Source organism: Littorina saxatilis, linkage group LG1, assembly GCF_037325665.1.
Source record: "Littorina saxatilis isolate snail1 linkage group LG1, US_GU_Lsax_2.0, whole genome shotgun sequence".
Taxonomy (NCBI): Eukaryota; Metazoa; Mollusca; class Gastropoda; order Littorinimorpha; family Littorinidae; genus Littorina; species Littorina saxatilis.
The window spans coordinates 60,899,424-60,924,115 of record NC_090245.1 but is presented as its reverse complement, the minus strand read 5'-3'; the positions used below and the strand labels follow the sequence as shown (position 1 = coordinate 60,924,115).

The 24,692-nt window shown below is 43.3% G+C and overlaps 1 protein-coding gene and 1 long non-coding RNA gene across 2 annotated transcripts in view; both read right to left on the bottom strand.

Moving 5' to 3' along the window:
- Positions 1-18,521, bottom strand: part of LOC138975780 (lachesin-like) — a 271,419-nt gene extending 252,898 nt beyond the window's left edge. Inside the window, exon 1 of the mRNA XM_070348534.1 lies at positions 16,706-18,521. Coding sequence (XP_070204635.1) covers positions 16,706-16,796 — 91 coding nt within the window. The 5' untranslated portion in view covers positions 16,797-18,521. The remainder of the gene's footprint in view (positions 1-16,705) is intronic.
- On the bottom strand, positions 6,205-9,728 carry LOC138958292 (uncharacterized). Its single transcript, XR_011453364.1, has 2 exons — positions 9,444-9,728; positions 6,205-7,894 (listed from the first exon to the last, which is right to left on the bottom strand). It is a non-coding gene; the product is annotated as an uncharacterized lncRNA (long non-coding RNA).
- Positions 18,522-24,692: the final 6,171 nt, after the last annotated feature.

The window sequence follows — 24,692 nt, the reverse complement described above, 5'->3', positions numbered from 1 at the left end:
CCCGGCTTTGTATGAAAAATAAAAAATAAAAATTCGGGGGGGGGGGGGGGGATGTAGACAGCTGGCTGCCGGCTGCTAAAGGAGACCTGAAATGGGCTAGGGACCGGGTTGGGTCGTCTTGGGTCAGTGCTGAAATGGTTACTTTATTGGCTGTTGGCCGAACGGACACCCGGGCTTCATATTTTTGCATGCATGTATTCGTGTTTCCAAGGCCTGAGGCTTTCGCTGTGACCCTGGGATCTTTATCGTGCGCATGCGTGCACACGGGGGTGTTCGGACACCGAGGAGAGTCTGCACAAAGTTGACTCTGGGACACACATCCCGCGCCGAACTTGGGGGTTGAACCCACGCTGATAGTAACAACCGGTTTTAAAGCCAGAATTGCTCTTCCCAAAGACGGTAAACCCCGGCACCTGCCGACAAGCTACCGCCCAATTTCACTCACACCTCACCTTGGCAAGGTATACGAAAGAATTGTAAAAAACAGACTAGAACACTTTCTTGAAAAGAACAACATTCTTCCCCTCTGCCAGGCAGGCTTCAGAAAGGGTCGAGCCTGCATGGAGCATGTGGTAAAAACTTACAGCCCACATCAAGAAGGCTAAAGCACGAGGCAGAACAGTGCTGGCAACCTTCTTCGACATTAGAAGAGCATTCGACACGGTCTGGCATGGAAAGCTAATTCAGAAAATGTCCAACATGGGGATCTCAGGGCGCCTGCTGGAATTTGTCCAGGAATTCCTCACAGACAGGTCCATGGCTGTTAGAGTGGGGCAGTCCATCTCTCAAACACATGTCCTAGATATGGGGGTGCCTCAAGGAAGCATCATAGCCACCATATTGTTCAGCATCATGGTCCACGATGCAGCAAACCTGAACCTCAAGGAGGCCTCATTGTCTCTGTTTGCCGATGACATGGCCCTCTGGGAAGCAGTCAACTGCAAGTCAGAAAAAACAATCAAAACAAAAATGGGGCGGTACCAAGCAAAAGTCGACCAGATCGCTGACTACATGCAGACGAATGGCTTTGAGCTATCTACCGAAAAAACCGTGTTCATGGCCTTCACAGGAGTGCAGCTTGTCAAAAGGACATGTTCCATTACCATAAATGGGGTGCAGCTGGTGCCAGCAGATCAAACCAAGTTCTTGGGAGTGACATTCACAAGCTCTCTCAGTTGGGGCCCACACATAGACTCACTTGGGAGAAAAGCTCAACGCTCCCTAAATCTGATAAAGGTTCTGAGCAGAGAGTCGTGGGCAGCCGGAAAACCATTGATCCATCTTGTCCGTGCCCTAGTTCGGTCGCGCCTCAGCTACGGCCAAGAGGCTTTCTTTGCAGCTCCTGACAGTCAGTGGGTAAAGCTTGAAAGAGTAGAAAGAGCCGCTCTCAAAGTGGCTCTGGGGGTCCCCAGATCGGCAGTCTCCACTCTACTTTACCAGGAAGTGGGATGGCTGCCACTGAAAGAGGAATGCCACCTCAGATGTGCACAACTGGCTGTCAGAATACACTGTGTCCCAAACACGGCAGTGGAAGTATTTACCCCAGACATGGGAGATACCGACCACATGCAATACAAAGCTCTTGAATCCAAGACTCATACATACCAAACAGTGCTCCCAATATACAACCATGTGAAGGGCATATGGGAACAGAGTGGCCTGTCCAAGGAAAAGCTGGTTACAGGTGGTACTCTTCCTTACCCTCCATGGCTGCTTGAAGCCCCAAATCTGATCATGGACTATGGAGACGGCCTCAAAAAGGCAGAAGACCCATTGCATATTGCTGCTAGCCACAGTTGCAAAAGAAAAGATCAATCAACGATTTAAAAGCCAACTACAGATGGTTCGATTCTGCAGTCAGGAGAAGCTGGGTGTGCCTTGTCGATTCCTGGACTTGATATAACACGAAAATACAAGCTAAACAAGGGGATCAGCATCTTCTCTGCAGAGTTATTTGCTATCTACATGGCCTGCACACTGATAAACGATCTGCCAACCCCACCTCTGGGGGTGGTCATCCTTACGGACTCAAAATCCTCGTTGCAAGCACTTGCATATGGCACCAAGAACAGAGGAGAGATGCAAACTGAAATTCATTTCTTAGCCCACCAAATTATGACAAAAGGAACAGACTTTTCCCTCATGTGGCTGCCATCCCACACAGGAATCCGGGGAAATGAAATGGCGGACAGAGCAGCAAAAGCAGCGGCTATGTCAACCATGCCAGTGACAGACATTCGGCTCTCCTGCCAGGAAGCCAAACTGCTGCTAGCCAAGCTAAAAAGAGAGGAAAGAGAGCAGACACTGTCACAAACATGTGAAGAGAGAGGATGGATACACCTCCCCTACAATAGGAAAGGGCACCACCTCCCACTCCCCCCGAGACCCATGAGCCTGTTGCGTCGCTTGCGCACGGTCAGCAGCCGCATCTACTGGGACAAGGTAGTCTGTCAGTGTGGCAAGACTGGACACCTCACACACGTGTTTGAAGGTTGTGACACTCTCAAGGAAGAGATGTCTAGTCTCATCCGCTACAGAAGGGAGAATGCTCTCAGTCTGGGAGACTTTCTCCGCCCACACCCATCACTCGGAGAGAAACCGATGATGGTCTTGGTCACCAATCTGTTCACCTCAACTGTTGCGAGCTGGTTCTAGTGTGCTTGCAGCAGACCCAGCACAGCACAGATCCACTTCTGGAATCTTAAAGTGTAACTAAACAGACATTTTGAAATGTCAGCTTTACTGAATTGCTTTATGTTTTGTCCAAGTATAGACCTGTAGAAGCGATACTGGACGATTTTTCCAACGTTTACTGTGTTTTCTGATTTACTACGATTTTTTAAAAGTGTTGAACCCATTTCAGATTTACCTGATTATCTTTTCTTGATTTGGTACTTTCAAGAACAAGTGGTACTTTGAGTTCCGGTTTTATGTTTTAACCAATCAGAATTTGGTTCCTAACTAAAATCGTCTGCTTCCTGTCCCAGCAGAGTCGGCAACAAGCACTGCTTGCCACATGTGTGATGTTACCAACAGAAATAGCCATAAATTGGGCAAGGTAGCAATGTAAAACTAGGAGGCAAAAGAAACGCAAATAAAGGATGCGTTAATTAAACCTTTATGGACTTGAAATAAAAAGAAAATAATGATACTAGCATGTTCTGCACGTGTTGTTTTAGCGTTCTTATTTTGTCAGAACCGTGTTTGCCGTTATCTGGGTCACACGTGAGGTCTTGTTGACGGGGATCCCAAACCGTCATGGGGACCACTTTCAGCACATGCACAATGTGAAAAAGCAGCTTTTCGTGTTCAGAGTGTTCAGGCAAGCTGTACTGTACTCACAAAACTGTTACAACATTCATTTCTGCAACACAGGCGCGATGCCGAGACTATCACCAGATCTGCGCCAACAGGCGATCGGGAGACTTGATGCCAGACAATCAGTTCAGCAAGTTGCTAGGGCATTTGGAGTAAATGTCACCACGGTTTATCGCGTGCAGCAACGTTTTCATGCCACTAACAGTACCTGCGACTTACCAGGACGTGGCAGACCCCGGGTAACAACAGCCCGACAAGATCGCCATCTTGTCCATCAACACCAGCGAGATGCATTCGAAACTGCCGCCAACACAGCCCGTAACACATTTGGGGTGCATGGACAACCCGTCAGTGCCAGAACTCTACGCCGACGCCTTGGTGGGCAGAACCTGGTAAATCGGCGTCCTGCTCGACGTCCTGTCTTGACAGCTCAGCATCGTCTGGATCGTCTAGCCTGGGCCCAGCAGCATGCCCACTGGCGCCATCGGGACTGGCGGAGGGTTCTTTTTTCGGACGAGAAGCGACCTGGCGATGGGCGTGTCCGGATCTGGCGAAGACCTGGACAGCGGTTTGCTAACATTAACATCCTGCAGCATGATCGATGGGGAGGTGCCAGCGTCATGATATGGGGCGCCATTGGTGTCAATTAGCGTGTGGGACCTGTCGTCTTTCAGAACGTCGGCCAAGGTCGTGGGAATGGTGTCAATGCAGTCCGCTACATCAATCAAGTCCTGCGTCCCTATGTGGTTCCATTTTTCCAGAGGTACCGGAACTGCCTGTTCCAGCAAGACAATGCCCGTCCCCATACTGCACGTGCTACACAGGACAGGTTGCGTCACAACAGCGTGAACATTCTGCCTCATCCTGCTCGATCTCCGGATCTCAACCCAATCGAACACTTTTGGGACATCATGCAAAGAAGGATTAATGCCCTTGCCCGAAGACCCCGCACAGCAACAGAACTGCGTGCTGCCGTGACCCAGGTGTGGGCTCAGGTCCCTCAGCAGCAAATTAATCACCTCATCCTCTCCATGTACCGGAGGTGCGCCACAGTCATCAACGCCCAGGGAGGAGCAACACGCTATTGACTTTCAAACAGTGTTCAGTGGAACATGGCACGTCATGCTCTCATCCCAATACACTTTTCCGTATGGTTTTTGTATCGGTCAATTCGTTTCCTTGTTATTGGTAACCCGACATAATTAATTCGACATTAAAATTCATGGGTAACCCATCTTCACTGCAGCATGTGCGTTTCTTTTGCCTCTGAGTTTAAATGAATTGGATCTAACTAATGTGCTTGAACTGCATCTCTGGCCTTTGAATTCACTCCAAATGTACTGGCTCAGCGTGAGAGGCAACATCCTGTCGAAATCGTAAGCACGAGGCTGACTGGGAGATTATTATTCGAAGAGCATGCTGAAACGGATTGTAAGTACAATATTTTACATGTTCTCGACATTTCTGTTGATCTTTCCTTAACTTTAATTGTTTCCTTGATTTAAAACCCTAGGGCTTGTAATTTCAGTTGTGATACTAAGCACGTATCTTTACCACAGTATCCGATCACTTCACACTTGAAGTTTGGAATGATGAAGTGGAATTATTTCTGGATCTAATTTATTCCTTGTTCCCCCCTTCCCCCCTCTCGATTCCTTTTTCGCCACATATGTATAATTATTGTCGTATGAGGGGGTAGATGCGTGTACTGGCTGATTTTTTTTATACTTCGGTCAGATACAGATGATTGGAAATAAACCTTGTCAAGGATTTCAGAATTTAATAGATCTGTTCGAAGTTTTTACGGGATGGGTCCTGTTACAATACAGACTGAATGTGCCCAAGATGAACTTTTGATTAAACATACACACACAAATGAATCTCTTGAGTTTGTTATACGGCGAATGTCCAGTTTCCACCACCACGTCTGTGGTATGTTTTTATACTCAACTCAACTCAACTCAACTCAAATTTATTAATCCATATGGAAATTATGTTGTAACAATACTCATTTCCAATCAAAAGAATAAGAATGCATACTAAACACAGTCTCACTAACGCAAACAGTCATCCGTCAAGTCAAGTCTGCCAACTCACAACTCACTCACACAACAACAGCAACAGCAATACAAATTAACAAAAACCATAATTCCAATAACAAAAAGACGTCCAAGAGTCCACCTCCACATCCACGCACACACAAGGTTTACAAAGCACCACATGTCGACTAGAACACCGCACATTTGGGCTACGGTAATCTGTTTGATTGAATAGACTGACGTGCATTCTCTCCCAAATGTGCGCGCGTGTGTGTTTTTCTGTGCTCAGACTTATTAATCAAAGATGATGTTGCACATTGCAGATCTATGCGACAGGAGCAAGTGGACAAGACAGCTACATTTGTCTGAGCGAAGATCCAACGGTAAGCTCTTTTAGCCGAAGACAGCGAGCATGGGTGCATGCAAGCTTCTATCATGTTCGTGTGAGTGCTGCAGGGCTATTAGACGACTTTTCATTATTCTTGATTTGGAGATCCATGCAGGGTATTAGAAAGTGCAGAATATACACGTTTGAACAAATACGATGTGTGTTTGCTCTGAAAAAAAGAAAAGACGCAACAAACAAACATTGTATTTGTTTAAAGTATCACAAATATTTATTACCTGTATCTGCATGTTTTGATAATGATGAAGGGTAAATTACTTTGACGTGTGCTTTTTTTTTTAACCACACTGATAACGAATGATAGAAACACAGACACACTTAATAACATATCCACAAAAATTGTAACAATAAATGTAAGCTGAACAATGCCTGCAACACATTTCAGGCCTCAGAAGGAAGTAATTATTAGATTCAGACAGAGAGAGAAAGCCCAACACGAAACCAGTTGTAACATTTTTTATTTCATTATGTAATATTAAAAACACGACAACAACGTATTTCCTGTACTTAGTTTCGTGCAATTATGGATTGCTAAGTATGTCTAATTGAGTGGCATAAAGAGGCACAGTTGCATGAAAAAAGGTTGGTTCACCAACTCGGATCTTAACTAGGATCAGGATTTTACATGGACACAACCTAGAATTTAACATTTGGGGGTAGGGGGGTACTGCGCCTTTCACATCAAGATGTAAAGGCATTTATTTTAAATAATACTTATTAGAAGGGAAAAAATCAAACAAACTACGACAATCGTTCTGAGGGGAGATAATTACCTCTTCCGAAGAAATTACCTCCCTTGCTTTTCTTGTCGTGACTTATGTAGAGTAAAGTGAATAGAAAGTGAATCAGTCAGTAACAACAAAAACACAAAATTTTTTAAGATCAATGAGGAGTCTTGAAGTATTTGTCAATGTTAATCTTGTATGCATAACAAACAATATATTACGGATTGATAATCGTCTCTTCTACAGGGTTGACCCCCCTAAAAATGACACCCACAACCATGCAAATTACTTCTGCATCTGTTGAACAAATTATTTTATATATGGTATTCATTAACTTCAGTTTATGTTCTGCCTTTCCAGTAAGTGGAAATTTTGTAAATTGAATGGTCTGACTTTTGTGCAATTTTAATTTTTTTCTCCAAATTCGGGGGGTCGACTAAACAGAACAAGTTTTGACATTGAGCGGTAGCCATTTTTACCTAATTTAAACCCTTCAGGCTTTTACCTTTTTGATTATTTTGAATGTCTGAGTATGTAAAAACATCCCCTTCAACCCCCAGGCTATCGATGACCTGAAGAAAGCATGCAGTTACAGCTAGGTTCAGGGCAATCCTCAGACACGAAAGCGTTGGTGTCATTGGTGACGCAAAAGTTAGATCATTTAACCAACAAATTTGCCACTTTGTGAACTGCACATGCATAAAATCAAGTTTATGTATGCTGAATATGAAGTTATCCAGTCAATTGGTGTAGAAGTTATAGCATTTCTGTCAGTTAACAGTATTTAAAATCTCTAAAGTAAAATCTGACATATTCGAAAGTTTTGCTTAAACACCCAGACAATTTTTACGATACTCTCCTAAGCTTCTCCACTTCTCAGCCCTGTCTTGGAAATGAATTCGAATAAGGCAGTCAAAATAACTTAGTTTGGAGCACCCATCAATCAGAATAAGCATTAACTTTTGACAAAGGAAATATCTTCTACCGAAAGCTCTCCTGGTTTTACTCTACATTTTTTCCTGCATAATGGTAACAAATTTAATGATAAATCTAAACAACGAAGTGACTGTGGTAAGATGAACAAAGTTAAAAAAACAAAGGATTACTGTAAATGGTTTACGAATCGAAATCTAAACAAGTTTTAATGATAAGTAAAATGATAAAAAAATAAATAAAAAAAGCTAACGTCCTCGCATTTGTCCAGAATTATTCCATGTTTAACTTGGGAACAGAGGGATAATTGGTCTAAATAATTTTTAAAAAGGAGGGTTAAGGTAACCCTAACCCTCTTTGGACTATCTGTATGCAATGCCCGCTATTAATAGGTGGAAGACTTTTGTGGAAGCCATGGAAGAATACATCGCTGTTGTGCTGGTTCAGCTTGAGGTCCTGTCCTAGCGAATATCCTGCACACACAAAAACACGACTTTTTAAGCCACTTATGTTGCATTCCGTGACATAGCTTTGTTAAAACCGTGTGCCTGATAATAATGACAGATTTTGTTGATATACATTTTTTTTTAAGACATATAATATAATATAATATAACGTCCCATATAATATTGTTTGACAATCTCTTTCAACATAGTTTACGAATCACCAATGTGTATACAAACGCAAATAACCCACAGGTCAATAAATTACTTTCCAGAGAGAGAGAGAGAGAGAGAGAGAGAGAGAGAGAGAGAGAGAGAGAGAGAGAGAGAGAGAGAGAGAGAGAGAGAGAGAGAGAGAGAGAGAGAGAGAGAGAGAGAGAGAGAGAGAGAAATTAAAACTAGAAAATGTGTGCTATATAAAACAAGGATAATCACTGTCAAATCTTTGCTTGTACCTGCATGGTGTTTACTGCGCTATATACACAACCTGTTTTATTTTATTTATTTAATTGTGTGGGGTTTTTTTTTTTGGGGGGGGGGGATGTTTTGTGATTAGGGTTTTTTCAAAGCCTTTACTGCTTTAGTCATTGAATGCACCCGACTTCGATTTATTGTTCAGTGATGGGTAATTGTGTGATCAACTATGTAAGTTAGTGATTGTTCTGGCTTCATACAATGACATTGCATTAATTTTATAAGTTTGTTAAAATCCGGTTGTTTTGTGTATGTGTGTGTGTTTCAGGCAAAAACTGATCTTACAGTCCTAGTTGTATGCAGTACCTCTGCTTCTTCGTTCAGGAATCAAAGTATACAATCTAAACCGATTATTTTGTTCAATAATGTTCAGCTTACCATCCCGAAGAAGGCAGTAACGTGCTGAGATATTGATTATCGATATTAACGTACCTAACCTGGTTACTGGTCATGGTGCACAAGTCAATCAATTTGGTTGATAAATAATTTGTGCTGCATTTTCCCTGGTTCCAAAACGTAGTATAAATTACCACATGTCCTTACCTGTCATTGGCATCACATGATTCTCTGCTAGTCCTTTGTGGAAATACGTCATTTAACACTTGCACTTATAGTAGGTGGCTGTGGAACGGTAGACATGCAACGACAACGAACAACAAAAGACAAAGTGTGGAGTACACTCATTTTTCTTAACATACGCCAAGTTTCTTTGAGAATGCTCCAAGTGATATCACAATTAAACAGCTTCTTCTCAGAATCAGGAGGGAAAAAACTGTAATATTGCGAGATGTCGTGACAAGAACAGACAGCAGCAGCAGCAACAACAACATTGCTAAATCGTCGCTTTAACACTGAAATTTCATGTTTAGCATCGCAGACAAAGCACGGCTACTGATCCGACCAAAGCCACACTTCATGCACGATGGGCACATTGTTATGGCCAGCTTGTTAACGTGCGCATTGTGTATGTTTTACATAGAATTGAATGTGTTTGTCGTTGTGTCTGTCATCTATCCTAGTCGTTTGATTTAGAATAAAGCAAACTTGTTAGAACATGTGTGGTACCTGTTTAATAAGTAAACTAATGTCAGAAGGAGGTATTTACCTTGTTTGCCTTCGCGTTCGCTTTCTTGATAGCCCGCTGCAGCATTTGTATCACTTCCCTTGACATTCAAAACGCCAATGTATTTCTGAAAGGAAAATAAAGATATTGACCGAAACATCACACAAGTGGTATATCATGCTAGGTTTTGTTTACTGTGCCTGTTCTACGACCACATCTGATTGTAATTTAAATAAAGAAAAACTGTATCCATTTATTACTTCTCTATTTGTGTGTGTTTGTGTGTGTGCAGGGGCGGATCACATAATTTTTAAGGGGGAGTTTCCAAATTTCTTGTAGGGACAATTTGACGACGCGAAGCGTTTAGTTGAAGACGCGAAGCGTTCAACCTCCTTGGGGGGGGGGGGGTCCGACAAATGTTGATAAAAACAAGGAAAATGGATCAATCTGAGCCAAGAAAGATCCCCTAATACACCTTCCAAAAAAGTAAATATATTAAGAAGAAAAATTTGAATCAAAACAAGGACAATTGATCGATCTGGCGCAACCTGAGCAAACTAATTAGCCAACTTCTTTCCAAAATCGTCACTTAGAATACAAAGGCCGGCTCCTAAGTGGTCCGGAAACCCCGGAACCCCCCTCCGGATCCGCCCAGTGTGTGTGTGTGTGTGTGTGTGTGTGTGTGTGTGTGTGTGTGTGTGACCGATAACCTTCTCTAAATTCTAATCGTTGCGTTTGCATGGTAATAAAGTTTTAATATTGGATATGCCCATGAAAAAATATCATTTCTTGTTCATGTCATTGTGTGTGTGTGGCCAGGACCATGACTTCTGCTTGCCTCGACGTCTTCAGAAAAGACATAAAATGCCAGCAGGCGTATGTTCTTGGAGCACTCAGTATGCCGTCATCTGCAAACAAATAAATACAAATTATTCAATTGTGTAAATGTGACCCTCCACCACGAAATGAGTCGCATGTCACCTCGCGCGGTTCTGCGCTAGGCTTAATAAAAGTCCGGGGAGTGTCTGGTAACAGTGTGAGGGTCACCTTAGTTACAGGCTTATAACTCAAACAGTTTTTGCTCTTTTCTAAAACGGTTTTCACCACTGGATAGAGCATAAAAAACTCTTTAGAAAAATGTAAAAATATGAAAATCATGCAAAGGTGACATGCGACTCATTCCGTGGTGGAGGGTCACAAATAAAGAACAATCATTTTAATATTACAACAAAAAATTCATATAACTGTAGTCTTCACCAGAGACATCCACTACACTATCTGTAAATAAAACTGCCGTAAAAAATTGAAAAACTATAAAACTTACCCCCACTCAGATCTATTTGGGATTATTCAAGTTTCAATCATGAAACGATGCCGGTTTGGACAGATCTGCTAGTTTGCCGCTGAAACTGAAATCAAAGGCGATCTTCAGAACTATTTCTTATCTTGCATTTGTGATTAATATAAAATACTGATCTTCCCAATAGAAGCTGATGTGTATACACATGACCAGGACAAGGTATTTCGTTACAGGGCATGTACGCAGACGTCGCAGTTCAAAATATCGTTTTAGATCTGATTTTGTACAGCAGCCTGTGTGATTCAGAATCGTCTGCCCTTTTTCGGTTTAACATTTTATGGACGATTCCTATGAGACTGCTCAATCATAACTGATGACAAATTCAGAAACATATGATGGTTTCAAGTAGGCTACAGTAATGATTCGTTAAAAATGTCAAGCCACTCGTCGATCATTCACACTCAAAGAACCCAAGCCAAATCTGCTCTGGTTCCGAGCAGCTTTTTCCAACTGAGACCCTAATTGTTACGCATCTGCCGCGAAAAGATAGACCACAAACAAGCGGCACTGTACCATGCTTTCGTTTATGTTGCTAAACAGATTAAATGTGCATTGTAAATGTGCTCACAGCAAAGAAATGCATCCTTATTTACCACAAAAATACTGGTACCACATTCATCGCACCTGCGTCTTCTTACCAAAACCTATCGATATATTTGTTTACGATATATTGGTAATTGCTAACCGTTAACTATTTTTCAAAAATCTGAAATGACTTTTAAGAATCAAAGAAAGATTCGCTAAAACGATTGACTTCAGAAAATAAGCAATATTTTTCTGAACCATGAAATAAAAATCGAAAACTCCGTTTGATCTTTTATTTTGGTAGATTGATGACAACAGCCGGAACTGAAAGTACCAGAACCAAAAATTAAGGGCATTAATCAGGTAAACTAAGAAGATTGTCGTTCCTGGCGCGCACTTCACATGTCCGTTAAACAGTGTCAGAGTGAGAGAAAGAAATATTTGTTTCCGCAGTTCGACAGTATTTGAGGCCCTTTTTCATATCAAAGTGTAAAGGTTGCTGAACGATTTTTTTCCTTTTTGCTTGTTTAGGTACACTTTAAGCTAAATGTGTCCCAAGACACACATTTTGTAGTCCTGGCATCCTGAAAGGCAGAGGCCCCAACCTACAGGATTGCTTCCACACCAAAAACGCCTCCAGACACGGGAACTTGGGAGCAGAGGCAACAGCTCCGCTTGAACCTCAGAAACCAAATGTGTCTCCAGACACACAGATCCCTTAGACGGCCGAGGCTGTGGCCTCTAAGGTCCCCTTGTACCAAACCGCCTCCTGACTCTGCATCAGATTGCTTGCGCTGGCATCTGCTTACATAGACCAGGGGCGGATCAGTTCATTTTATGGGGGGGGGTTCCAAAAGTATATTGTGAAGATATGGGTGTGAAGGCGCGAAGCGCCGAGTCGACGGCGCGAAGCGCCTAGCTTGCTAGGGGGGTCCGGGGGCATGCCCCCCCGGAAAATTTTGAAAAAAAGGATGCAAAATGGTGCAATCTGGTGCATTATGAGGATGATCATTACCAGTTTCAGGCAGCAGATTTTGTCACTGATTAATACCCCAAAAATTGAAACTCAATGTAAAATAAAGAAATGCACTATAAAAAATTTAAAACAAATTTGGCTGGGGGGGGGGGGGTTTCCGGAAACCCCAGAACCCCCCCCCCCTCGTCCGCCCCTGTAGACCCACATTAAGTCACCACCGAGTGGTAGACACAGACGACATTTGGTAGCACTGACTGCCAGCTTCACGGTAATGCGTACCTCTAGCGCGGCTTTGCTTGGGTGGGAATGTTCTGAGCAAAACACTATGTGTTACTCCATACCCCCCGCCCTCCATGGAACTTCTTGACCCCAACCAATTGGGGGGAGGGGGGGGAGTTTGCCCAGTCGGTAGAGGTGTCTGTAACTGATTTGACATTTGCAAGTTATCCAGAGAGTGTAAAAACTGCGAATGGAATTGTTTTGGGTGCTCTAGCACCGTTAGTTTGTCAGAACAGGAGGTGGTCCATATTAGGAACCGATCCATATTCGGCAACCTTCCCCTAACGTTCATCTATACACAGAGGGGATATCACTCTTGACACCCGCGTGGATGAGAATCTCCTAATCGTGGCATCTGTGTTTCAGACGCAACAACTATTGTGTAGAATGGAAACTTACAGGAATGAGACAGAAAGCTCACTGAGCCCTTTATGTTGTTTATGAAAGTGGCATCCTCCCATTTTTTATCACTGGAATACTGCCAATGGAATTTCGCAAAATATGAGTATAAATACTGTAGGAGGCAATTCAGCATTGATCTCCCTTCAAAAGTTAAAGATCTTGTTCGGGTGTGTGTGTGTGGGGGGGGGGGGGGGGGGGGGGGGGGGGCGTCCCGGAGAGACGTTTTGGTTATCATAGTCGAGTATTTCCTTCTAAAAACTATTGTTACTACTATTACCCACTCGAATCTCAGAGCCACCACACAAGAACAAAAATAGTGTCGAACGTTACGTGCTCTTCTCACGCAATTAACAAATGCGTCCATAACGACAGAGCTGGGTGTTGAATCAGCGCTTGTCTCGGCGTCCTGATAATGGAGTTTTAAGAGCTCTGTGGTTGCCGTCTTTTGTTCTTTGGAGGGTCCAGCATTCTCTCTGACGATTAGTTTGGTTTGGGACAGACACAGGAGAGAGAGAGAGAGAGAGAGAGAGAGAGAGAGAGAGAGAGAGAGAGAGAGAGAGAGAGAGAGAGAGAGAGAGAGAGAGAGAGAGAGAGAGAGCGAGAGAGAGAGAGAGATCAAATCAAATCAAATCGAGAGAATCAAAAATCAAATAGAGAGAAAGAGAGAGAGAGAGATCAAATCAAATCAAATCGAGAGAATAAAAAATCAAATAGAGAGAGAGAGAGATCAAATCAAATCAAATCGAGAGAATCAAAAATCAAATAGAGAGAGAGAGAGAGATCTCACCGTACTGTTCGAGGTAAGTTAAGTTGATAACTGACCCTTTGCAAACCTTCACTTCGTATAATTTGGAAACAGAGCAAACTCAAGCAGCATTAATTTCAATGTGACCGACATTATGTTGACATTCGCTCCGAAATTCATTGACCAATCGCCGAGAGACGCTGACGTCATTTCTAATTCTAGTTCCCTACCCAGAATTCAAAACGGTTTTGGAGATTTTGAAGATTTAGTTCCGGACGACGCTCTATGGCCAGTTTAAAGGGAAGCAAGCGGTTAAAATTGGGCGTCGACAAAGCCAATGAAGGATAATAGGAACTTGTAAGATCATTCACCTTTAAGGGTACCTACACAAACAGCGAAAAAAACAGCAATGTTTGTCAAAACTGCTAAATCAGCACACGTCCTCGCATTAAAACATATCAAACCGAGTGTCTACCAGACGGGTTAGTCAAAAAAAGAAAACAAGAAAACAAGTCACGTGAAGCGATATAAAAACAATTAGTCAAGCTGTCGGCATCAAAGTAACAGATTAAAACAAAAAAACAGTCATCGCCGAGACCACATTTTTTATAGTAAACATGACATATGTATATGTTTTTGAAATCAGGAGAAATTGCGGAATACGATGCAATTATTGTTGAATCTGTTAGTGAAAATTCGATTTTAATGACAACTTTAAAGAGCAAAATAATTAACTATTTTTTATGCTGCGGAGCTAAAATTCAATCCCATAGTCCGGACTTCATCGAAGATTGCTTGACCAAAATTGCAATCAATTTGATTAAAAAATGAGGGCGTGACAGTGCGGCCTCAACTTTCACAAAAAGCCGGATATGACGTCATCAAAGACATTTATCGAAAATATGAAAAAAGCGTCCGGGAATATCATACCCAGGAACTCTCATGTGAAATTTCATGAAGATCGGTCCAGTAGTTTACTCTGAATCGCTCTACACACACACATGCACACACATACACACACACATACACACATGCACATACATACACACACACATACACCACGACCCTCGTCTCGATTCCCCGTCTATGTTAAACAATTTAGTCAAAACTTGATTAAATGAAAAAAAAGGACAGTCACACTACGTTTTTCTCGTGCATATCAAATTGCAAACCGAGTGACGGACTGACCTAAATCATTCACTGAAGCAAACGAACACTTACAGACCCTTAGGACCAGCAAAGGCACAAGACACCGGTTTGAAGAAATAAAAATCATCAGTGTCTTTACCCCCCATATTATATGTTCAAGAAAAGGTTCTATACAGACAACCAAACATGTGTCTGCTTTGTTGCGATATCTTGCTGCCAAAAATTCTCTAGAAAGAAAAAAGAAAAAAAAATTCCTCTTCTGTAATGTACCTAGTTCAATATCGGGTGCCTTTGCCTCTGAACATTCCTACTGAACAAGTTTAGTTTTTCACTTATTGCAAGGAAGTCTTCCTTGCGCAGTGGATAGCGAACTGCTGTAAGAGTCGTGAGATCGTAGGTTCGAGCCCTATCAGCGCGGTATTGTTTTATTTTTTATTTTGTAAACTTTGTTTCATTTCTTTACTCTCCTTTCTTTTGTTTTATTTTACTCTATTCATTTTTTAATCGAAAGCATTTTTGGTGATCAATTGCAACACTGACCAAAGCTCACGAGGCACTGATTTGAAATTGATCACTGCGGAATTCGTTCGCCAATCACTGAAGCAACATGAATCACTGGACCCGAGGCCAGAAGCAACATTAGTTAACAACATTTAGTACATTCAACCCCCCTTTTAAGACCAAAAATCTGAGAAGTTCAGGTATTAAAAAGGAGGGAGTCTTAAAATGGGGTTATGTTTACAGAAGGTATGAACAGAAAGTCTACAAAAGCAAGCCTTAAAGGGGAGAGGTCTTAAATTGGGGGTGGGGTGGGGTGTCTAAAAAGGGGGGTTTGAAAGTGTCACTGTTTCTTTTTTTCTTGCTTTTGTTCTCTTTCTTTTTTACTTAGGGCCTACGTTCTTTCTTTTCTTTCCTTCTATATATTTCGTTCTTTCTTTCTTTCTTTTTTTTTTGAAGGCCAGTGTTTTGACATCGGTTCGTTAAACTGGCTGCATGGCGCGATTACCGAGTACGCTTCTTCCGTCTATTATCTTGGTGCATGTTAGCTTGCAGTTTTGAAACCTGTGGTAAATGACCGATAATTGTGTGCTGAACATACTGTGGAGACACAAATTGAGTAGGATGCTCAGCATTTCTACATATAAGTCCACAGAATGATGTCTGTTTAGTCACGTAAGGGAAAGGCAAGACATACTTGCTTGGAGACCAAGAGAATATTCTTTTTATTGAATTAGGAACAAGAGACTGCAGGTGAGAAGAACAAGAATAAGAATAACAATACAAATGTACTCACCTAAAACATGGACAATAAAAAATAAAAATAAAAATACGGATCAGTTTCGACGTTATGTCTTCATCAGCAAAAAGCAACAAACTAAAAACATAAAAGGGGTGATAACAAAAAGAGAAAGAAGAAAATCAGTAAAAAGGAAGACACTGAGACAGCACGAAACGTTCAAGAAAAAAAATAACAAAGTCTAAGAACCTTTCAAGTGAGTATATTTTCATTGTTATCTTCCTCTTTTATTGATTGACAAGTAAAATGCATTTCATATAACATGGCACCGAGCATAACAATAATTCCTCATACGCTTAACGTCATGACGTCAATGATTCGATTACCACACCTTGCATTATATAAAATAACCGGGGCGGATCAGTTAATTAGCAAGGGGTGGGGGCGGGGGGTGTACTTAGAATTTTCTCATAGCTATCTCAGACTTGCAGCCTTAATACCAGCACAGCCACGAGCACTCCCTTCCATCGATTGCAAACAAGACAGAATGTCAATTCGCATCAGACAGACAAACAGACAAACAAGGATAGCTACCCAATACATTAAAAACAGAGAGTATTCTTGAACCTACCTGCAACCATGGCAACAATAATCACGTGACAGTAGATGAAGAGCTCACGGCGCAGGTGTCGTAAGGTGTACCCAAGGGATACAACTCTCATTATCGCCCCTGCCACAGTTCTTCAACGAGGGAGACGCTTCAACATTGCGACACCAGGAGATGAAAGGAATATTTTTTACCATCCGGTTTGTATAGCGAACCTCTGTGCATTTAGATGCAAATTTCATCGCCAGTAGTCGAGCACATCTGTGTGGGCGTTCCAAGAACAAAGTAGGTCCTCCCCATAATTATTTCAATTTTGCATGTACACTTTCCTCTTTGAAATTCATATATTTGCACTGTTAAAAAGCGATTTAGTCACTGGTTTTTTTCTTTAACACAACAAAATCAGCGACTTTCTCCTTTGTCTTGACACGAAAACCTTGTTAATCAAACTTGGCCACACCAGATCGAAGAAAAACCACGTTCATTTAGGTTCCAAAAGATAAATCCCGTTGCACTGTTCTCACCAGAGAATGGGTTGTCTGTCTAAATCATCTCTCACACAACAATCAATTTCACAAACGGAGAAAAAATCAATGGTATCACATCCTGGTCAGCAGATGGCCTTTCAGCAAAAAGTATCTGAGGCAGGAGGTCGGTCCATCGGTTGCCTTTTCTTTCAAATTTTACTAGGTACCGAGTTTTAGACTGACAGCTGGGCTAATCTTGCTGACAGTACGTTATTTCTCATATGCACACGGTCTGTTGGAGTATTCCTTCTCAAAGTACACACTGTCACTTTATTGCCATCATTTCTGTTCATTCAACAATGAAACGGCGCCCTGTGCTAAAGTGTTCGATCATATCTCAAGATGGTTTGTGTCAGGCAAAAAACGGAACGACAATTTTCCCGCGGCAATTACTGAGATACAACTGATCGGTTATCAGTCATAATGGTGATTGCACCGTGTGACAGCTTTTCTACAAAGAGCTTGAAATCCTATGAATATTTGAATCAATTGTGATTTAAGTCGCAGGTCGGAACATCATCCCAAAGCAGTATATCCGTATTGTACGACAATATCACACACTGTTTATTAGAAACGATGTACTAGTCTGCTCCAAAAACAAATCGCCGCCCAAGAGTGCTTGCTACAATGTATTTTCACAGCAAACTGCGCAGTCGTCACTCACTTTCAGTAGTCGTGGGCAGCTAATAACGTTGATACCCAAACTGTTTCCCCTACACCAGGTAATCTGTTCTGCAGGAAAACTCCCCCTCCGCGGGGGAACAGACACGCCTGTCAATCACGGTTGCTATAGGTAAAAGGCTTGAGAAGATAGACCTGTGCAAGCAGCACCTGTCTTTTGTTCTCCCTGAGTGCCAGCACGTGCCGTCCGTTGTTACTGCTGCTGTTTACATCCACATTCCTCCTGCACTCACGGCAAGCTGAGAAGAGTTCAGATTTGCTGCTAATAACAAGGCTGCAATGCTTTAAACACCGAGACAGAATCCAATTTCCGGGAACGGGTTTCAGTTTTCAGAAGAGTTCAGTACAACCATGTCAGAGACTGATGACACAACAGTCCTTGATATTATTTAGCAAAAAACAATATTCCATTAATAGTATTGGAACAGAAGAAGCAACCATCTTTGAAGAAGAGATCTACAGATTGCTTGTATCCCTTCTCAACATCACAGAACATATGTTGTGTTGCAGTAACTGGAGGAGTCAGCAAAGAGGTCCAGTTCTGTACTGGGGCAGGGTTGACACCAGCTGTCTCGGGCATGCAGTCAAAAGAGGATCGTCGAGGTGTCCACGTGTGGATTCCGTACACCGACTGAAACAGACAGAAGGTGTGTTAGTTATTGATTTACATGTCAAAAATGGACACGGCTTGTAAAGAAATACTTCATCGTAGATTACACATTGAATAGCGATTGCTACAGAGACTAGCTATTAGGACGAATGTAAAATTAAGACCGCACTCTAAAACGACATACAGATATCGAAAAGAGCGTTAACGATGGCGGGAACTTCAATATACAACGGCGTCGACACTACCGACAACGACAACAAGAAAACAACAATGCTTCAATGAAGACGACGATGACAATAATGAAAGCAATACCGCCACACAACAAAAACACAACCAATTAAAAAGAAAAGAAAACAAGTCGCGCAAGGCGAAATTACTACATTTAGTCAAGCTGTGGAACTCACAGAATGAAACTGAACGTAGTCCGACGCTAGTGCAAAAGGCAGTGAAAGTGACGAGCCTGTTTGGCGCGGCAGCGGTTGCGCTGTGCTTAATAGCACGCTTTACTGTACCTCTCTTCGTTTTAACTTTCTGAGCGTGTTTTTAATCCAAACATATCATATCTATATGTTTTTGGAATCAGGAACCAACAAGGAATAAGATGAAATAGTTTTTGAAACGATTTCGCAAATTTAATTTTAATCATAATTTTTATATTTTTAATTTTCAGAGCTTGTTTTTAATCCAAACATATTTATATGTTTTTGGAATTAGAAAATGATAAAGAATAAAATGAACGTAAATTTAGATCGTTTTATAAAAACTTTTTTTTTTTTACAATTTTCAGATTTTTAATGACCAAAGTCATTAATTAATTTTTAAGCCACCAAACTGAAATGCAATACCGAAGTCCGGCCTTCGTCGAAGATTGCTTGGCCAAAATTTCAATCAATTTGATTGAAAAATGAGGGTGTGACAGTGCCGCCTCAACTTTTACAAAAAGCCGGATATGACGTCATCAAAGACATTTATCGAAAAAAAGAAAAAAAGTCCGGGGATATCATTCCCAGGAACTCTCATGTCAAATTTCATAAAGATCGGTCCAGTAGTTTAGTCTGAATCGCTCTACACACACGCACAGACACACGCACACGCACAAACACACACACACACATACACACACACACACACACATACACCACGACCCTCGTCTCGATTTCCCCTCTATGTTAAAACATTTAGTCAAAACTTGACTAAATGTAAAAAGAGAAAACAAAAAGGGAACAGAGCAATTGAAGAATTTCCATGAAATATTGTATATAAAAAAAGATCGATTAAAAGGTATCTCCGTGCTTTAGTCCACAAGAAACATGTCAACATAGGGGCCCGTATGCATGAGGAGGAAGTCTGCAACACTGGAAGTAGAGGCCTCTTTCGGAAGTGGGAACTGCCGAAGTTTAACTTTCCAACTGTTCACTATGCATGAACGCCGGAGTGGTGACTTCGAGAGTATTCGGTCAAGGTCGCGAAAATTGGGGGAATCCTAACAAGTACGCATGCGTTTGTGAACGGTAATCTTGCCACCAGAGAAACAAATCTCATCGAGAGTTCAAAAAGGCGAACGTTGAGCGCGCTGTAGTACTAACAGCGTTATTGCTGTTGTTTTTTGAATGGTTAAACGAAAGGGTCGGTGTTAGGAAACGCTACCGTTGCTGAGCTTTGGTTCAGTTTTGTGTGTTGCATGTAGTTGACTTATTTGTACTTTGTGGGAAAGTACCGATATTATATTTTGTAAACACAATATTTATGCTTGGACGAGAATGCAGGTGAACTTTCTAGTCCTGTCAAAACAAGTTGTTTACCATGCTGTTTTAGTCGTGAGTTCGTGGCGTTCGTTCGGATTAAGTGCGTCGGCGCTTTTTGATGTACGTCATAGAGAATGTCGCTAGTTTAGTCCATGCACGGCTCGTATAATGTAGTTGTATCATGTTCGGTCTGGAATATTCTCGAGATTGAGTATTTACTATATATGCCAGCGCGATTTGTATGTAAAAAAGCTTCTATTTGAGTTCTGCTACGTTGTGCAGTTGTATGTATTGAATGCTGAATAAATCCTCGAACTCAATTTGACGAGTTGTTTTCTGCTGCTGCGAAGACGGGCGACGTAGAATAAAAGAACACAACTATACGGCATTTGAGAACTTGTGGCAATCTCAAGTGTCGTGTAACAATTGGGGGCCAAGCCGGGATCTACGTTTAACGCCAAGGGTTTTCCAGCAACAAGGACTAGTGTCAAGACAGTCACAGGAGGTAGCCATCAATCGGGTGTATCCTGAGGGATCAGTATTGAGACTACGGAACCGTGGATTCGGTGTGACTGGTGAAGAGTTTGGTAATCGCCGCAGCTCGGCACGGTGAGCGACACCGGAGTGTATCGGGATTACAGAGGTTAGCTGCCGTTTGGACGAGACGGACTTCGTCGCGGAGCTAGTGCATTAATACTACGAAATACGACTGAGGTACGTCGTGTACGTATCGTGAGCAGAGTGCGCCGTCACGTTAGACGAGGAGGGTGGCAGCCTGCGTCTACGAAGGTGAACAGCGACGAGAGAAGCATCGGAGGTGCAGTAGAGACTGTGTTCTTTTAGAAGACTACATTCGTCTACGTTCGTTGCTGTGAAAGAATACAGACGAACGCACCGGAAAAGACCAGAATGGCTGAGTTCTGGGGAAAAGGAATTGAACTGGGACTAAAAGGCAAGCAGTTGACGGAGTTCGTCGAGTCCCAGACACGACTGCTGGCGCAGCGTGAAGAAAGACAAGCGCAGCGTGAGCGAGAAGAAAAAGAAAGACAAGCGCAGCGTGAAGAAAGACAAGCACAGCGTGAAGATAAAGAAAGACAAGCGCAGCGTGAAGAAAAAGAAAGACAGGCGCAGCGTGAAGAAAGAGAAAGAGAAGCACAGCAAAGGCAAATTGAGCTGAAACGCTTGGAGCTCCAGATAGAAATGGAGACGAAGCGCTTAGAGCTTCAGACAGAAATGGTGCGTGTTCAAAATGAGCACGAGGCACCACGCCAAAGAGATAACCAGCAGCAAATGTTACACAGGGCACCGAAACTTCCAGCATTCACTGACGGGAAGGACCAGATCGATACTCCAGACTTCAACGGAGAAGTTGAGGCCGTCTGTCTGAAGAAGCCCTTGTACGATCTATTAATTGGGAACATTGGGGGTGCGAGACGTCCTGATGACCCTGATTTCGAATGGAGAATGGGCTCAGCTCAGCCTGCTGTTGAGGAGGAAGACCCACTGCCATTCGCGAATGAAGATATCAGCGAACTGTTACGAGATGACAGAGCAACTGTGCATCGCCGCGACCAGCCGCAGGTTGTAAGCGCTGTGACGACCAGAGCCCAGGCGAAGAAGGACAAAACAACTACGCCACTCAGGGTCACCAACAGTTCTGCAACTGCTGTCGTGGACAGGGATCGGCTGATTCAGCTACAGGAAGCTGATTTGACCTTGACAAAGTACAGGAGTCGTCCTGTCAAGGAGATGACTAAGGGCGAAGGCACTGTGCACTTTGAAGTAAAGGCCAAGATCCTGTACAGAGTGTTCCAGCACCCGAGAGTCAACGGTGGGAAGCCATTACGTCAAGTTCTGGTGCCTCAACCACTTAGGCGCCAGGTGATGGAGGTGGCCCACGACTCTATTATGGGAGGTCACCTGGGTATCAAGAAGACATCGGACAGAATCCAGGCTGCGTTTTACTGGCCAGGACTGCATGCAGATGTGACTCGATTCTGCCGATCGTGCGATATTTGCCAGAAAACCATACCTCGAGGAAGGGTCCCGAAAGTGCCGTTGCAGAAGATGCCTTTGATCGACCGACCTTTCAAGAGGGTGGCCATTGACCTCATCGGCGAGATCAAACCGCCAAGTGAAGCGGGTCATCGTTGGGTACTGACCCTGGTAGACTATGCAACCAGGTACCCAGAAGCCGTGCCTCTGAAGAAAATTGACACCGAGACTGTTGCCGAGGCACTTGTGGACATTTTCAGCAGAATTGGGGTTCCTGAAGAGATCCTCACAGACCTGGGGACACAGTTTGTCTCTAAATGCATGGAAGAGGTCAACAGGCTGCTGAGCATTCGTCACTTGACTACGACACCCTATCACCCGATGTGCAATGGGCTGGTCGAAAAATTCAATGCGACGCTGAAGTCCACGCTGAAGAAACTATGCAGTGAGCAGCCAAGGCAGTGGCATCGCTACATCAATGCCTTGCTGTTTGCATACAGGGAGGTGCCACAACAGTCCACTGGATTCTCCCCGTTCGAGCTGATGTACGGGCGGACCGTGAGAGGCCCGATGCAGATACTAAAGGAATTGTGGACGAAAGATGTGGACACACCTGAAGTGAAGAACAGTTACCAGTACGTGTTCGAGTTGCGAGAGAAACTGGAGGAGACTCTCGAGATTGCGAGAGAAAACTTGAGAAAGTCTCAGGATAGTGGAAAGCACTACTACGACCGCAAAGCCGTAAACAGGAAGTTTACACCAGGTAACAAAGTGCTGATACTGCTTCCCACTGATCACAACAAACTACTGATGCAGTGGAAAGGCCCATACGAGGTTGAGGCCGTGGTAGGGATCAACGACTACAAGGTGAATGTCGGCAAGAAGTCCAAGATCTACCACGCTAACCTCCTGAAACTGTATGTGGAGAGACCTCCGGAAGCAGTACAGGTCGCAGCAAGTGTGGAAGAACCAGCCGAACTAGACGAGTTCGACGGTGAGGAACTACTGGAGTTGGGAGACCTCCACAAGAAAGAGGGAGTGGATGACGTCAAGTTAGGACCTGACCTGACAGAAGATCAGCAGAAGGAGCTGCATGATTTTATGGGCGACTTCACCCATAGGTTCTCTGATGTTCCAGGCTCTACGTCCTTGGTCGAACATGAAGTCCACCTCACATCTGACGTTCCTGTTCGTTCAAAACCATACCCTATCCCGTTTCAGGATCGGGAATCCTTGAAGAAGGACATCGACAACATGTTGAAGATGGGGGTCATCCGTGAATCATCATCCCCTTACTCATCTCCCGTTGTTGTTGTCAAGAAGAAAGACGGTACAAACAGGGTATGCATTGACTTCAGGAAAGTGAATAAGATCACCGTGTTTGACCCTGAACCAATGCCGACGGCAACTGATCTATTCCGACAGTTAACCGGCAGTAAGATCTTCTCAAAGATCGATCTCAGCAAGGGATATTGGCAAATTCCTGTGCGCGAAGAGGACATACCAAAGACCGCCTTTGCAACTCCAGACGGAACGTATGAGTGCCTGCGGATGCCTTTTGGCATGGTGAACAGTGGTGCTACCCTTACGAGGGGAATGCGAAAAATGCTCAAAGGAATGAAGAATGTTGTGTACTACTGGGATGATCTGCTAGTCCACACGGAGACCTTTGCGGAGCATCTGGAGACTTTGAGGGAACTGTTTTCCCGCCTGACAAAAGCTAATCTGACCGTGAGACCCAGCAAGTGCATTTTGGGGACCGACAACGTTGACTTCATAGGTCATTCACTGAAGGAAGGTCAAAAGGGGCTTTTGTTGGAAAACGTCACCAAGATCCTCAATGCGCCACGTCCTGAAACCAAGAAGCAGGTGCGATCCTTCCTTGGATTGGCTGGGTACTACAGAGAGTTCATTCCAAACTTCGCCGCCATAACGGCGCCTTTGTCGGACATGACCCGAAAAGGATGCCCCAACCGAATACTCTGGGGACCAGCTCAGGAGAAGGCATACCAGACTGTGCACGACCTGATGTCACGAGACCCAGTGCTACGCCTTCCTGATACTGCCAAAGAGTTCATCTTGCGTACAGACGCATCGGACGAAGGGATCGGCGCCATGCTGATGCAAGAGCATGGAGGTAAACTGTTTCCAGTCAGCTATGCCAGCAAGAAGCTGTCAGGAGCCGAGAAGAACTACTCGACCATGGAGAAAGAGTGTTTAGCCATCGTGTGGGGAATCAAGAAATTTGAACTCTACCTCCAAGGGGTGAAATTCGTGCTTCAGACTGATCACAAACCCCTCACCTACCTGAACTCTGTGAAGTTTGTGAATAATCGTATCATGAGGTGGGTGATGTACTTGCAGAACTTTGATATGCGAGTGGAATCGATCAAGGAGCAGATTTTCTCAGCCGAGTATGTGATTAAAACTGTGTTCATTCTCCAACAGACTAA